General features: G+C 39.2%; 1 protein-coding gene across 1 annotated transcript; it reads left to right on the plus strand.

Moving 5' to 3' along the window:
* The first annotated feature begins 396 nt into the window (after window positions 1-396).
* On the plus strand, window positions 397-8,173 carry LOC133892401 (calcium/calmodulin-dependent serine/threonine-protein kinase 1-like). The gene is made up of 11 exons (XM_062333153.1): window positions 397-1,957; window positions 3,957-4,087; window positions 4,548-4,589; window positions 4,692-4,800; window positions 5,048-5,126; window positions 5,228-5,524; window positions 6,443-6,555; window positions 6,700-6,807; window positions 6,887-6,949; window positions 7,031-7,198; window positions 7,283-8,173. Exons 1-11 carry the CDS (start codon window positions 1,421-1,423, stop codon window positions 7,418-7,420), a joined length of 1,785 nt encoding a protein of 594 aa, XP_062189137.1. The 5' UTR covers window positions 397-1,420; the 3' UTR covers window positions 7,421-8,173.
* Window positions 8,174-17,574: the final 9,401 nt, after the last annotated feature.

A 17,574-nucleotide genomic window follows, 5' to 3' on the forward strand; every position in this document is an offset into this window, starting at 1 on the left:
GGTTCACAACTTTAACACAAAAGTTGCATTGCACAAAACTGATAGTAACATCACTGAAAGTTTGCATGCAAAGTAAACAACACAGGAGTGCCAATGTAACTGAATCTAGGTGGTTTTAATCAATGTGACATCTTACCTGCCTCATTAGCACATTTCAACCGAACCAGTAAAGATGGCAGCTTCCCCACTTAAAACTCTGATGAAAGATTACAGTGAGAGGAGGAAGCCAAGAGGCCGGTCAGATCTGAAGAACGAATGAGAGAGATCCCAAATCTGTGCCTTCAAGTCAACTTGTTTCGCTGAGGCGATGAATCACAGCACGGAAAGGTAGGGGGTACTAACTTATGAAGCAAGCAGCATTGATGCCTTCATTACTCCCCCTGCTCAATTCTTTAGGAGGAGGTTGGAGGAGGAGCTCACAAGGACAGCCTGTGCTTGTGGCCTTTTGGGGGAGAAGCTACAGTAACAGTGAGACAGCACAACAAATTCTCACCCTGTACATTTCTGCAACAAGCAACAGGAGATCAAAACACCATGCTGCAATTTTGATAGTTTGATATTTGCCCAGCTAATGGCACCCTCTATGTCTAGAGGGACTAATGATTTCCAGGGAATTCAGGTGAATAATTTCTGTTTGGATGTTGTAGCACAATTGTTCCTTGGTCCTGGTGAAGTGATGACCAAATAGATGGCAACAAAGCCAAGAACAAAAGAAGTGCCACCCCAACCCCACCTCTCCATTCCCCCTCACCAAAGGGAAGCACAGCACAGCACAAGGCTAGAAAAGAAAAAGGAGAAGACCAAAAGAAGGGGAAAAACTTGGAAAAAAAGAGCTAAAAAGAAAGCAACCAGGCAGGCAGAGGCAGGCCGCTTCATCCCCTTTTCTCCCCTCCCAATTCACACAAGATTCACTCGCCAGTTGGTTCTTTTAGTGCCCACCCCCATTCTCCTCTGACCCAAGCCTTTCACTCAAAGCTTCCAGCTTTTCCATTGTTGGTCACTTCAAGAATCAAGGAATATGTTCTTGCTCTTTCGGCGATAGTCTGGTTCATCCGTCCGTCCAGGCCTCTCTCTTCCCCTGGCATTTTGCTGTGCCTGGGCTCTGTGCGCGGTCACTGCAAGGAGATGATTTTGGGCTAGTTTTTCTGTTCTTGGGGTCCAAATTTTGGGCGAGATCTTCGTCTGAAGGTTCCTTTCTTTTCTGTTATTGGCTGTGGTTGTTACCTCCGAGTCTAAGGCAAGAATTTGGAGGCCATGGGAGTCCCTTGCGATCGATTCTTGTTGATTTCTCGGGTTGTTGGATTCAAGATGCCTCTTTGACCCACCTGTGCTTCGTTTCTTGGAGACATTCCGCGTAATTTTGCTAAATTTGCTTCAATTCGGGTCATTGAGCTAGAGCTCTCCTGTCTTGATCCGGTCCATGGGTCTATGCCATGGCAAGCCGACGCAGATCCCGGAGCCCGATGCGGATGAGGATCCCCACGTAGCCTCCGGAGCGGGCGACGCCGCTGGTGCCGTGAACGGCGCCTCCTCTCCGTCGCCGGCGCCCGCGACGAAGCCGGGCACGCCGAAGCAGCCCAAGTTCCCGTTCTACCTGCCGAGCCCGCTCCCGCCGTCGAGCTACAAGGGCTCGCCGGCGAACTCGAGCGTGGCGTCGACGCCGGCGCGCAGCGGGTTCAAGCGGCCGTTCCCGCCGCCATCGCCAGCGAAGCACATCCGCGCTCTCCTGGCTCGGCGGCACGGCTCGGTGAAGCCCAACGAGGCGTCCATCCCCGAGGGCGGCGAACCAGAGCTGGGCCTGGACAAAAGCTTCGGCTTCTCGAAGCACTTCTTCGCCAAGTACGAGCTCGGCGAGGAGGTCGGCCGCGGCCACTTCGGTTACACTTGCTCCGCCAGGGCCAAGAAGGGCGAGCACAAGGGCCAGGACGTCGCCGTCAAGGTCATCCCCAAGGCCAAGGTTCGACATTCTCTCTCTCTCTCTCTCTCTCTCTCACACACACACACACACACACACACACACACACACACGCACACACACACACACACGAACCATCTGTCCCATCTTCTTGCCATTGCCATGCCCGTCCTTGAGCTGTTTGCATCATTTGGTCCTTGAAGAATGTCTCTGCCGTTTACGTTCTTTCTTGTTGTTTCCATTCAGTTGCATTCTGCATGTTTGACCAATTTTTTGTCAGATTCCTGCGTGGTTGGATTCCAGCATGTCTACACCATGCTGCTTTTGCTCACTTTTGTCGTCAAGATCCATACTTTTTAATTCATCCGCAGTTCTCTGTGTGTTGACCAAGACTTGTTTTGGATTCTGCGTTCTTTCAGTTTGGTCATGTTCGGTTGCTATGCTTGTGTTCTTGGATGCTAGCTTGGTTTTTGTGGCGCTGCAGCTTGCACGCAGTAGGATTAGGAATTTACAGAAGTTGCATATGTGCTATCGCCGATTTGGTAGAACGTTGCTAATCGAGCTTGGTTAAAACACTTTAAGTGGCTGATTAAAGAAAGGAGACACCTTTACGCACCCTTCGGTTTCTTTTATCTCCCGGGGTGCTCGTGATTGCTAGTGGGAGGGGTGACCTCATCGCGCCGGTACGGCATTCATGTGGTGGCACCATCAAACTTGAGGAGCCTCCTCCATTTGGATGGGGACTGCCTCCTGCATTGATTGGCTTCATGACATGCCCATGGTGGCATCGGCTGCCGAGACCCTGATGCTACCATCTTCTTTCCTCACGTTTCATCGGCAGGTGGATGAAGCACATGGATACTACTCTGTTCTTTTTTTTAAGATGTCATTTTAGCATTCGGCACACAGAATAAAGTAGTAATAAATTCTTTCGTATATGAAATGTTTATCCATCTCAATTTCTCTAGCATTCAATCAATAACACATAAGCCATTAATCTACCACACTTATTGAATTGAAACTGTACTTTACAATAGCCTTTAATATGGGCACTTTAGTAAAACACCATCCTGGAAACCTAAAACGACATCTATTAAGAACAAAATCCAATTCCTAAAATGATATCTATTTGAGAATGGAGGTAGTAGATCTGTAGGTCAAAAGAGAGCAGAGCTGTTGAATCACAGCTCGATGCTTTAATTCTGTTAAAGAGTTCACTCATTATGGGCCTCCCTGCTATTGTATGAAGGGTCATTTAATTAAGGCCCTGTAGAGGCTCAGCACCCCCGGCCAGTCCAGTGCTTTTATGAGCAAAGCTGGCAATTCTCCTGTGGCATATGCAATGCCGAAATGCCCCACCTAGAGCTACGCACATTCCATGTTCTTGTGTTGTTTGTCAATCATAAGAGGGCATCAAAACCGGTTTTCTTGGTTCACTCTCTCTAGAAAATTTGCTCAACATTGGTTGATATGGGAAGCAAGTGAAGTCGGATGACACCGATAAGCTCGTGGTTTTTCTTTATGGATTTTGAGTGCAGTTTTTGTTTTGATATGTTTATTCGGAGTTCATTCTAGAAAATTAGCTCACATTTTGTTTTATGCTATTTGTGTCTGTCTTGCAGGCATTAATGCCAGCAAGAGACATTTTATTTCTTGGCTCCTATAATTGATCACTTATTGTCTGTCCAGTGCACTGTTGTAGTAATATTGAGCTGAACATTATTGGTTGTTGGATAGGTCGCCTAGGTGCCATAATGTGTGCTTTGAGGTCTGCGTACATATGTTAGTTACTGTTTTGGTTGACCTATTTTGCTGTTATGGTTGAAGAGGACTATGTTTTTTTGTCTGATAGTTGCATTTTCTAACTAGTAGTATTATGTTTGATTAATCATATCAAAATGATTTATTAAATGTATTGTATGTAGGTTATTTTGATAGTTAGATTATTTGTTTACTTGTTAACTGTTTTCTGCAAACTAGTGCGATTCCATATCTAAGCTCATGCTGTTCAACATTCTCACCGAATAAAGTCTTTTGTCAGATGACGACTGCTATTGCCATTGAAGATGTGAGGAGAGAAGTGAGAATATTGAGTTCTTTGACAGGCCATAACAACCTAGTGCAGTTCTATGATGCTTTTGAGGATGAAGATAACGTGTATATAGTTATGGAGTAAGTTGGCACTTACTTTATACAGAATGCTCTTTTATCTTCTATCTTCATATATTGTTGCATCACATGAGGTTCTAGTTCTTGCACATGTTAATCATATGTAATTTGTCTTGATGGACTGTTTGGCCTTGCTCCATAGAATTGTGTCGACCTTCTGTGATGAAAGTCCATTGAATCATTCATGAGAGATTTTCTATCTGCAGGGTTTCATCCATTAACCCAAGAACCTATTCCTTAACAGAACTACTTAACCCATGATTGTCCAAATTTTTAATTTATAATACTTAATCTTGATAACTGGCATAGTCATTTCATGAAGGTGCCAGCTTCCCAGGATCTGAGCTCATCTATGATAATTTGCTTTACTATTTGCAATAAAGACTAATAAAATTGTGCTCACCTACAATTCCCGTTATTGAGCATCTTTAGCTTATTGTGGTTGTTTCGTTTTCTGTTTCAGGTTATGTAAAGGAGGCGAACTGCTGGATAGGATATTGGCGAGGTATGTGTAACAAAATAAATGCCAACATTAAAATGGTGTCCAACAATTTTAATGATTTATTCTGCTAGGGTTCTGATTATTACTGACTTTGTTTCTTTGCAGAGGTGGAAAGTATTCTGAAGAGGATGCAAAGGTTGTTATGGTACAAATTTTGAGTGTTGTATCATTTTGCCATCTTCAAGGTGTTGTTCATCGTGATCTGAAACCAGAGGTAGGTTTCTATCAAATTTTGACAAGCTGTCGACCTGTCGTGGTATTCAGTATTGTTGAACTGGGAGCTTATTAATGACAAGATGCCATGAAACTGATCCATGACTGCCACTGGATACCATATCTACTCTGTTATTATTTCTGTAAAGAAATTGGATTGCTATCCAAAGTACTACTTTTTTAGTCAGTAGATGCATTTTATTTGTTTCCTGTATAATTATACATGTATTTGTGCTTTCTTTTTCCAGAATTTCCTTTTCTCTTCAAAGGAAGAAAACTCTGCCTTGAAGGTCATAGATTTTGGTTTGTCTGACTTCGTGAAGCCAGGTTGGTCTTATGGAGTTCCATTAGGATCTGTGCGTATTATTTATCCTTGCTAGATTAAATCCAACTAAAGTGGGTCATTACGTCATTGTTATATTCTGCAGATGAAAGACTTAATGACATTGTCGGAAGTGCATACTATGTTGCTCCGGAGGTGCTCCATCGATCTTATGGCACCGAGGCAGATATGTGGAGCATTGGAGTAATCGCCTATATCTTGCTTTGTGGGAGCCGGCCTTTCTGGGCACGCACCGAGTCTGGAATCTTTCGAGCTGTCTTGAAGGCAGAGCCAAGTTTTGATGAGGCCCCATGGCCCACTCTAACTGCTGAAGCTAAAGACTTTGTAAAAAGGCTTCTTAATAAGGATTACCGCAAGAGAATGACTGCTGCACAAGCTCTCAGTAAGCACCAGATTTGTTTTTCATCACGGGAAAAATGCAAAACCTCCAAAAATCACTTAGATTTTGACTTTCCCTTCAGAAGTTGTTTTGTTGAAACCCTCAAAAGTTTAACTTTGTTGCAAAAACCTCTCAAATATTTAAAAAATAAAAAAAATCACAAAAAAATTCTAAAAAAAAACTAGAGACAATTCTAAGATCTTCTGTGAATTTTTTTCAAAAATAATATCCTTTGCATCATATTTCATGGAGAGAAAGTTTGGAAAAAAAAGAAAAATTTGCATCTCATTTATTAACTCATATTATTTTAACTTTGTCATGTCTACCATTATTTTTTCTACACAAATAATTGTTTAAGTAAACTAATAAAAGTGGTTTCACTAATTTTGGGAGTGTTATGGATTAGTTATAAATTAATCTATCTGCAACACATTTACTCAATCCTGCACGTTACAATAACTATTTCAAGATTTCATGTATTTTTAGAAGATAAAGGATAATATAAGAAGACTAAAAAAATTGGTTTCATGATTTTTGGATTAGTAAATAATTAACTATGCATTTAACTCGAATTAATAAATGAGCTGCACGTTTTTCTTTTTTTTTCAAACTTCCTCTCCATAAAATATGATGCAAAGGATATTATTTTTGAAAAAAAAAATTCACAAAAGGTCTTAGAATTGTCTCTAGTTTTTTTTTAGAATTTTTTGTGATTTTTTTTAAAAAAAATTTGAATTTTTGGGTGTGTTTTTGCAACAAAACCAAACCTTTGGGGAGTTTTTTTGCAACAAAACAACTTTTGGGAGAAGTCAAAATCCAAGTGACTTTTAGGGGGGTTTGCATTTTTCCCTTTCATCATTGCACAATGCTATCCTGCTACTAAGACGCTTAACTGTTTACCCAAATAAATGATAACTGCAGGTCATCCATGGATCCGTGACGCTCAACAAGTGAAAATTCCTCTAGATATGATAATCTACAAACTTATGAGAGCTTACATCAGTTCGTCTTCACTGCGAAAGTCTGCTTTGAGGGTATGCATTTAATCAGACTGTAAACACGATGCTTAAGGTTTTTATTTTGATTTCTTGATGACTGTTCTCTTTTCATACCTTGAATTGATGGCATGCACAGCATAGTAAATTGGGCTTTGCTAAGTATCTCTATGCATTTTGCAGGCCCTAGCCAAGACATTGACAGCAAATCAACTCTTCTATCTAAGGGATCAGTTTGAATTGTTGGGTCCAAACAAGAATGGCTATATCTCCTTGCAAAATTTGAAATCAGTTAGTAATTATTTTTACCTCTTTGCACTTCGCTATATTTTTTACCATGCAATTACTGAAAGGGAAATGGAACATACAGGCCTTGGTGAAAAATTCCACAGATGCAATGAAGGACTCTAGGGTTGTTGACTTTGTTAACACGGTAAGCTGCCTCCATAATATCTTCTATTGTATTAGTGGTGGTGTGATATAAACCACTTACCTGTGCTTGTCATGGTACCAGGTGTGCACTCTTCAGTACAGAAAATTAGATTTTGAAGAGTTTGCTGCTTCTGCCATCAGCGTTTATCAGATGGAAGCTTTGGAGACCTGGGAACAGCACGCTAGGCGTGCATACGAACTGTTTGATAAGGAAGGCAACCGGCCTATTGTGATCGAAGAACTCGCATCGGTATGATTTTCAGCTGTACAAAACTATTCACGCATGATTACTGAACATCACTAATCGGCTAATTGTATATCTTTCATTTGTCAGGAACTTGGACTTGGCCCATCAGTGCCTCTTCACGTTGTTCTCCAAGATTGGATCAGACACGCAGATGGGAAGCTCAGTTTCCTCGGATTCATAAAACTTTTGCACGGGGTTTCTTCGCGCTCGATCCCGAAAGCCTAAGATAACTTATTCTTGCATCCATCAACCAAGGAGATAAATCGATGGCTAAGCCAATCTCTGGCTGGTGTGTGTGTGTTTCGGTTCAAGGTGCCTGGAGGATGGCCTGAAACAAAAAAAAAAAAGTTTGATAGTCTTGTGTAAGAAAGGGGTAAAAAGCTCATGCTTATGCCTAATACTCCCCCTTGCCACGTGGATTGATGTTGTACTGAAGCTGTGTAGACGAGTGTACAGATGAGGATAGGAAAAAAAAGGGAGTTTTTATTTAAATATATATTTTCTTTTTATTAATTTAATAAAATTAGGCAGCTGTTTCAAAAAAAATGATAAAACTAGGCGCTTATCTCCCATTCATTGGATGATATATAAAGATAGTCTAGTGGAAGGGTGACAAGTTAGGGACCACCATTTACGGTAGTTTAGGTGACCTATCACCGGTGAATTGGGATTTTTAGGCCGGTCGATTATTCATTGGGCGACAAGGTTACTCTGTGAGCTATACATCTTTAAAAAATTATAACTTTTTTATATGGATCCAGATAAAGATGATATTTATATGAAAATTGTACCATAATGAGATTTACAACTTTGTAATTGGTTATGTTTTCATTTGAAGCCATCTTCAGACCGAAAAAGTTGCTAGAATGTTTGGTATTAGGAATATAGAATCTGTACGTATTTAGGAATATAGAACCATCTGTGTATTTATAGAGTCCTTTACGTATTGATCAATAAAGTTCTTTTCTTTTTCTGTTATGCACTCGTCTACTCTATACATTAGTCCTATAAGGCTATTATTTAATATAAGTGCTATTCATAATATAGTACTAGAGCGTGACATAGGGTTAGTGTTTTTTCTATTCTCTGGCCCTTAGGAATATAGAATATTTACATATTTAGGAATATAAAATCCTTTACATATTTAGAAATATGGAATTCTTTACGTATTGATCAGTAGAGTTCTTATCTTTTTCTGTTAGACACTCATGTACTCTATATATTGTTCCTATGAGGTGATTATTCAATATAAGTGCTATTCATAACATAGTATCAGAGTGTAACCTAGGGTTAGGGTTTTTCTCCTTCTTTGGTTGTAGGTCCTTTGTGTGTTGCATTTGCACCTCTTAAGAAATCCATCGATGTCGTGTTGCTCTTCCTCACGAGTAGCTCGTCGGCTTAATCTCGTCGTCGCGACTCATAACACCGCCGCAGTTCATCTCGCAGGTGGTTCATCCCACTGCCTCGATCAACAGAGCCGCTAGCTAGGTCTGTCGTCGAGCCACTCCCTTCTGTTGTTGTCGCAGGAGTTCACCATGAGCTCTTAGAGCAACTCATCTTCATCAGGGCGGTGCCAGCTAGATGTATTCACTGTCGTTGGATCTTTATGTCCTCGTTGCTGTCGTTGGATTTCACGCCATCACTGTCTATTGCAGATTTGCCGCCGTCGCTGTTGGATCTTGCCATCAGGACCTCTCTTCGTCGGGGCCTCATCAAGCGCCGCTGCTGGGACCTCTCTCTGGCGAATCCTGTTGGTGCCCAGCTCAAATCTCACCGTTGAGGCCTCACCGTCACCGGGATACTCGTCGTTGGCTCTTCTCTGTTGTGCTCTGTGTTCTCACTCTCGTAACAGAGCAATGCTGCTTATGTGCCAATTGCGCTGCTCTGCTACTCTCTTACGGGTCGGTCGCTACTTACCTCTGCTCTGTTTCGATTGAGCTTTTGGACCTCACATGGACCATGTTGGTATCCTCTTCTTCTTGATCATGGCATGTATGCGTTATGCTGCTTGGCTTCTTCGAGCTAAAATTAGCTTTTATGTTGTGTGCTACATTTTGTTTCTAGTGTGTCGTCGCTTTTGGTAAGTCCACATCCTAGTCTTTCTTTAAGTTCATATATACCGTGTGAGTCCACATATTTCTTTATTAGTTAGATTATTTCTTTTGTGGTTAGCCAAATTTTATCTTTGCTTAGCTAATCTTTTTTCATCATTATTGATGCAATAGTGTCATCTAGGCTTTTTGGTAGTTTTAGTGACAACTTCATTTGTTGTCTTTCTTGCTACTCATCATTGCTTTATTTGTAATTCTTAATTTAGGGTATTCTTTTAATATCTTGGTCTTTCTGTAGTTTTAGTGATAATTTCATTTGTCGTCTTGCTACTTGTCGTCGCTTTGTTGTGATTTTTGATCAAGGGCATTCTTTTGTTGTCATCGGCATGACTTTACTCATGTGCTTCGTTTTGCCTTTCTTCGGTTTGATTCAACAGGTTACTAAGGCTTAACTCTACGACAATTTTGAAGAGACCAATTTTGGATGTATCAATTTTATATTATATCTAAGTTTAGACTTAGTTTTCACTCTTTTAAATACAATGCTATTGCACACGCTATGTATTTGAGGGAGGTGTTAGGAATGTACCTTTACGTAATTAGGAATATAGAATCCTTTACGTATTCATTATTAGAGTCCTTTAATTTGTTTGTTACGTGCCTAGATGAGCCCACAATGCTTCACACAAAACATCATGCCATCTTATTTGATACTCCTCTATATTTTTGTTTATGAGCTTAATCAAAGTTTTATTGCTTGACTCGGTATATCCGTTGTCCTGAGCATAATATGGTGAGGAATTGAGAAGTTTAATTCTAAACGATTTAGCAAATTCACGCACTTGATGAGAAATAAAATAAGAACCTTTATCACTAGTTAAAGTTTGTGGGATGCTAAATCTATAATTGATATGCTCCAAAATAAACTTGATTACCTCTTTATGCGTCATATTTTTTCAAAGAAACGGCCTCGGTCCATTGTGTAAACTAATTCGTAGCAACCAAACACAAAGCAGTGACCTTTGGAAGCTGGAGGATAAATTTGGCCAATGAAATCCATGAAACTATCGTAGGATGCAACATAGAAGGAGCTAATTGTATATCACTAAATTTTTGACATGCTTCACATCATTTATAATATTTAAAACAATCTTCTAACATAGTCAGTCAATAAAAACCAGCCCTCTTTAACAACTACTTCATTTTTAAAGCTAACTGATGTGTACCATAAATCCTTTCGTGTACTTCACCTATAGTAATTTTACTTGGCTCTGAACCTAAGCACTTTAGAGGCAACACATCTATAGTTTGGCGATACAATTCACCATCAAACATCACATATTTTAAAGCTTGCCGCTTAACTTTCCTACCTACTAACAAACTAGGACTTTCTAAATATTCAATTAGCGGCCTTTTCCAATCAATGGACGTGAACAAATTTGAATTTCACGCAAAACTGAACCACCCCTTGTTGTTCGGCCAAAGAGGCATTAACAAAAACCAACAATGACTTTTCTAACACAAAGAACATCCCTCTACTCACTTGATAACCGGATGCTTGCTGCGCTAAGTCGTTTGCCCTCATATTTTCTTCTCTATATATGTGAGTAATGATTTAAATCATCCAAAGCTGCTATAATATCCAAACACCTAACTAAATAGCTATTCAATGACCCATCAAAGCATTGAAAAACTTTAGAAACTCGTTGTACTGCTAATAATAAGTCACCAAATGCTTCTATGTTTTTCACACCCATGGATTCTAAAATTTGCAAGCCTACTAAAAGAGCCTCATACTCGATTTGATTGTTGGTATAAAAGTGATTTGATTGTTGGTATAAAAGCATTCTAAGCGAACTGATGTTTTAAAAACAGTACCTCCAAGTGAAACTAACACTATACCAACACCTTGACCGTCTCTACAAGTCGAACCATCAAAATATAGCTTTCATGGATGTACATAGACAACACCAATCGAAATATCATTATCGATATGATGATCAATAATAAAATCGGCTATAATTTAGCCTTTCATTAATCTTAATGGTTCATAAGCTAAATCATACTTAATTAAAGCGTATGCCCACTTTCTGATTCTACCACTCAAAATCGGCTTTTGCAACATGTATTTAATAACATCGGTTTGGCATGCAACCACACAAGTACTAGAAAGCAAATAATATCTCAACTTGGTGCATACATAATACAAGAAAAAATATAATTTTTTAATAAACACATACCTTGTTTCTGCATCCAAGAGACGCCGATTCAAATAAGTGATCACATATTCCTTTTCTTCATTTTCTTGCATGAGGACAGCACCTATCACCGTCTCTTGTGCAACAACAATATAGCCAAAACAGAATCTCATATTTAGGCACCCTAAGTCGGGGGTGCCAATAAGTATTTTTTGATCTCTTCAAAGGCTTGTTGTTGTTCTGCCCCACAAGTAAAATCAGCTTCTTTTTCAAACGAAGTATAGGAGTAAAAGCAGTAACCTTGCCGGGCAAATTTGATATGAACCGCCTTCAGTAATTAACTTTACCTTACAACTTTTGGATATCTCTTTTTGATTGTGACGCCCCTAACTTGTCTATGGTTGCTATCTTTGTGAGATCTATCTCTATGTCTCCCTTATGTATTATAAAACCCAAAAATTTACTCGTCGATACACCAAAAACGTATTTAAGTGGGTTCATCTTTAAACCATACCGATGCATCCTTTTAAAAGTTAAGCGCAAATCGGCGAAATGATTACTCATAGCATCCGATTTGGTAACAATATCATCAATTTATATATCTAAGATAACACAAAGCAAATCTTAAAAGATTAAATTTATAGCTCTTTGATAAGTGGCACTTGCATTCTTTAACCTAAATATCATGACAACCCACTCAAATAAACCAACAAAACCTGGATAACAAAAGACCACTTTAGATATATCTTCCTTGGCCATAAAAAATTGACTATAACCCGCATGGTCATCCACAAAACTAACGACTCTATGACTTGAAGCATCATTAATCAACATATCAGCGATAGGCATATGATATTCATCTTTAGAAGTAGCTTTATTCAAATCACTAATCAATGCATACTCTCAACTTACCACTACTTTTTTTCTCAACTGGGACAATATTAGATATCCATTCAGTATATCTACAAAAACGAATAAACCCCGCAGCGAACAACCGGCTTATTTCTTCCTTGATTCGCCCATACATACTAGGATTAAACTTTTGAGCTGATTGTTTATGAGGTCTAAAACCAGAGTTTATAGGAAGCCGATGCTCCACAAGCTCACGGCTAAGTATCAGTATTTTATGATACTCTCAAGTGAAATAATACATATATTCTTTGAGCAACGCGATCATTTTAATCTTAAAATCAGCATACATGTTTATATTAATAAACATAAGCCTTGGTACAATTCCATCACTAATATCAATCTCCACTAATGGGCTAGCTGAAGAAAAACCTTGTCCTAACTTCTCTACCTCATCAAAATCATCTATAGTCTCACAAATATCGTTCTTTTTGGACTGAAATTGTTTCACATGTTATCCATTTATAAAATTACATTGTTTATCCATTTATAACATTACATTACCAAGGTGAGATGTAGAAATTGGTTGTACATACACGGGTACAAAACTATCTCTAGTAACACTAAGAAAATCATAACCTGAAAGGTCTTGACCAGATAGACATTGCACATTCCCATGTTGCTAATCTACTGAAGCATCGGCTAAAGCAACAATAGCCAATGTATTCGCATGGACAATCCCTACTTCATCATCTACCCATTGAATTAAGAACCAATGCAAGCTAGAAGGTACACAACGGTTTGTATGAATCCAATCACGACCTAATAACACATTATAGTTACCTTGCACATCAACAACGAAGAAAGCCATAGGCACCGTCTTGCTCCCAATAGTCAGCTCCATAGAAATCACGCCCTTGGCCTCCATGGGGTCACCGATGAAGCCGTTAAGCACCAAGTTGGTCTTCACTAGCTTGCTATCTTCTTTTCCTAATTTCTTGAAGACTAAATATGGCATTAAATTCACCGTAGCTCCACCATCTACTAACATCCTGGAAATCGGCCTTCCATCAATATGCCCTTTAACATACAATAGTTTCAAGTGTTAGCTCGATTCTTTAGGCTTTCAAATATAGCTTCCTTCGAATCAAGATTCAATTGAGAAACTTTCTCATCAATAGCTCGAAATTCCAAAGGTAAGACAAAAAATATATTGACGTCCATACCATTATGATGTGGAGAATCATCTCTAATCACCGGAGAGTTATCTAATATGTCATCCTCATCATCACTAGGTGACAGAACAGGTACTTCAAATTGCTTCACTCTCCATTCTTTCCGAATAGGCATCATTGGATTAATTTTATTGAAAACTTCATCTCTCACCTTTTCAACTTGAGCTTCTCCCAATTCTTACATGCGTAACTTTTGTAGCCTTCTCTTTTGGGAGTGTGAGAGACCTTGAGGACACCATCGGGGTTGCGGTTTAGTTCTGGATGGCAAGAACTTCTTCCTTTCAACCTTTCAATCGCCCAAACTATCGATCAGCTTGGCATTATAAGCAGTTTCTTCAATCTTTGGTGCCACAGATCGTGACACTTTGGTAGATGGTGCCACTTTGGTCCCAAGATCAGTACTAACCATCACTATAACTTCCTCTTTGTTTCCACCACTCAAACCGTCATTAGCCCATTATTTTTGTACCTTGTCTTCATCAACAAACAATTGTTTTTCCTTATGTTCCATATCTGATTTTTCATTAAAAAAACCCACATTCTTTATATGATACACCTTTTTAACTTCCCTTCTATCCCTCAAATCATTTAACTGATTTTATAAATCAAATCGGTCTTGTCTAATGAGATAGCCTATTGAATGTTGAATGTTTTAGTGTTATTCACCCCAGATGAAATGGCTCAAATGGCATAGGAGGTGGTGCCCAAGGTCCATACTAACCCCACGGCGGACACGAAGGACACATCATAGGAGGATACCCCCACATCATAGACACTGGTGGCCTGAAAGGAGGAAACTGAGCTGCTATAATATTGCTCTCCCATTGCCTTTTCCTCCCTTCAAACTCTTGCTTCGAAGTGACCTTGAATGCTTACGAGTACTTGATCGGTTGCCTCTCAAACTTAGCCTAAAGTGCCCTGAATGTAGGTTTTGGCTTTTCAAGCTTCTTAGTGACTTTGTTTTTATTTTCATTCATTTTCCAACGATCAATCTTCGGGCTTTTAGGTTTGATCATCTTTGGTTGCACATTATCATCGTCAATAACCACATCCATGCCTTTGGTCGACTCGGCTTGAGATGGCTGAATCAAGACTTTCTTGCCTTCAAAATTGACCATGTTGTTAGGGAATGTATCACTATCTAGCTTCATCTTAGAATTTTCAGCAAACTTCAATCGTCCTTCGTTAATGGCCGATTGAACTTGTTGACAGAAGACGTTACAATCATTAGTAGCATAAGAATAAGAATTATGTAATTTGCAATATGCACGCTTCTTAAGCTCCTCAAGTGGTGGAATAACATGATTAGGAGGCAAACTAATCTATTTTTCCTGTAGCAAAAGATCAAATATCTTATCATACAACATCAAACGTGAATTTTATCTCTTCTTGCCAATTCTTTTGTGGAGTCGGCTTCAAAGAAGCGCATACAAACGGTTTAGATTTATATTTCCAAGTCCATTCAGCTATGCACATATCAACACTATCCTCATTCGATGAATCATCCTCATATTTGACCACATTAACACCCAAACGATCCACTTTGTTCTTCTCACCAATTTTTTGAACTTTTATATACTCTTTGGCATGGCTTTCTTGAGTCATAGCCTGCTGTAAGACTTGGTTCACATCTGAAAATTCTTACCCCTCTAACATTTCTTTTATGTGTGCATACAAATTAGCAAAAGTTAATTCAGCAAGATCTCTATCGGATAGTGCTAGATTAAAACATCGGTTTTTTATCTCTTAACCTTCTAATATATTCAGAGACAGACTCATTATAGTTTTGTCTAACCGATATTAAATGACTCAACCTTAATTCTGTGTCTCTGATATAGAAATACTCATGAGACTTTTACTCAATTTGTGCCCATGTATGAATAGAATTAGGTGCAAGTGAAGTAAACCGAGTAATGCATTACCGGAAAGTGATAAAAGAAATAAACACAATCTTAAAGCATCACTACCTGGGCTTCGCCGCATTGTGCAAGAAATTATCCTATATGTTCCATTATGGTTCTACCATCCTCCCCATTAAACTTAACAAAGTCATGCACCTTAAGCCCATGAGGATATAGAATTATATCATAGTAATCAAGATAAGGTTTTTGATGAACACGTGCTCTCCCTTTAGGTTCTACCCCAAAATACTCCTTCGAAAGACTAGTCATTTGTTCTTTAATACTCTCATGTCTTATAGATTGCTCGGCCATGGGCCGAGGAGGAGTCACACTACTTTGTGGAACACTTTGTGGAGGCACTACGAGTTGCATATAACTATATGCTACGGTGTTATATGGAACTACATGCATGCTTGCTAAAATTTTATTAATTTAGCTATTGTGATTAGCTACATGTGGAACCAAACTAGTTGTACTAGATCCACTTCTTGAGTGAGTTCAGTGGCTTTCTCATGTTCTTGTTCTGTCCAGTCCTCATCTCCCCACATGGATTCATGCCTCACAATCTTCTGTTTTACGCTTACGCTTAAGGGGAGAAATATTCTTGGTGGGTCCGGTCTAACTAACATATAGCCTGCAGCATAAGAAACATGTGTAATATTCAGTACTGGAAAAAAACAATGGAACTTCCAGTTTAATAACATTTGGTGTAGTAAGTGGAGGTGTCACATTGGCCGAATCTAAAATATTAGTTCGGTTATGAATTTGATGCATCGGCATATCCTGTTGTAGAGGCATAGGTGACATGAATTATGCTGATGAACCAAAAGAACCTTGCTGAAATTTTCTACCATCATTCGAATTAGAAGTACTAGCATCATGTAACAAGGATTGTTTTAGTGTATCTCTAATACCTTGCATCTCTAGAGCTATAGAATCAAAATGGCTATTGAGCGATTGATCTAAACCTTTAGCTAATGTGTCAAATTTGTTACTCATGGTAGCACCTATAGATTGGTCAACCATATGTGCGATTTGTTCTTGCAAAGCATGAGAAGAATTATTTACATTGGGCTTTACCTCAGTTTTGCGTAGATGATCGGCGTTGGACCGCTCTTCTTAATCACCCTTTATCTTGTCTTTTGGTAGCACGCAAGCATCATCCCCTCCACCTCTCGCTTTTGAGCTTCAATAGCTTGACGATCATCCTCGAGCAGCTCTTCAAGTGTCAGTGCGATGATGTTGCCGAGGTTGATTTTAGCCTCCTTGCTAGACATGGCCAAATAATAGCTAGGAGGAGAAGTAGCCGAAATCCCTATTGATGGAGAACCCTCGTTCCCCAGTGGATTCGCTAATTTGTGTTGGTGTGGAATTTAGCAATCCCGTACAACACACAAATCCATCTTGGATAATTATCGCTTTTCGTAGTAACACGTGACTTGTTTACAAGCAAACAAGCAAGAATTTATACCGGCAATCGTGAGAGCCGCCGCCCGAACGATTTACAAGTAAATCGACAAAGAACTACCACCCAAATCATGGAGATTCGAAATAGTAGCGAGGAACTAACCCTAAAATACCTTAATATATAGGAAAGAATAGACAAACGAAAGTAGATGTAATTTTTACGATTGACTGATGTGTTGCAATCGGCCTCCACCCTCTTAACTATTTATAGGGGTGGCTAGGACTTGGTACTTATGGAATATGACTCTAACCCTAAACTACATATGCCCTATTAGGCAAAAACACAAAAATAATCTGAACAGTATCTAAAATTCTAAGTTAACTCGGACTTAGACTAAACACTGAATGGTTCGGCGAGAACAAATATGTAAATACTGGAACATCTAGCGAGTTCAATCAGGCAACAAACCTAAATTCTATTTAATGAACATCGGATGGTCCGGCGTAATAAATGATCTCATTGGAGGCTTATATCGGAACATTTTTTTTCTAGAGAGTAAATTCTTTGCAAGGATTTCCTTTGAACGTGCCAGTTGTCGGACTAATATTTTTATAGAGCAAAACTTTTTACAAGATTTTCCTTTAAACGTGTCGGATAATACAGCGATCACCAGATAACTCGCTTGACTAATATTTTCGTAGAACAAAACTTTATGTAAAATTTGAGCTATACTCACC

This window comes from Phragmites australis, chromosome 15 (genome assembly GCF_958298935.1).
Source record: "Phragmites australis chromosome 15, lpPhrAust1.1, whole genome shotgun sequence".
Taxonomy (NCBI): domain Eukaryota; kingdom Viridiplantae; phylum Streptophyta; class Magnoliopsida; order Poales; family Poaceae; genus Phragmites; species Phragmites australis.

Coding starts and splice junctions, on each gene's coding strand:
- LOC133892401 (XM_062333153.1), top strand. CDS start 1,421: ATGGGTCTATGCCATGGCAAGCCGACGCAGATCCCGGAGCCCGATGCG. Junction 1,958..3,956: donor AGGTCATCCCCAAGGCCAAG/GTTCGACATTCT, acceptor GTCTTTTGTCAG/ATGACGACTGCTATTGCCAT. Junction 6,808..6,886: donor CCTTGCAAAATTTGAAATCA/GTTAGTAATTAT, acceptor TGGAACATACAG/GCCTTGGTGAAAAATTCCAC.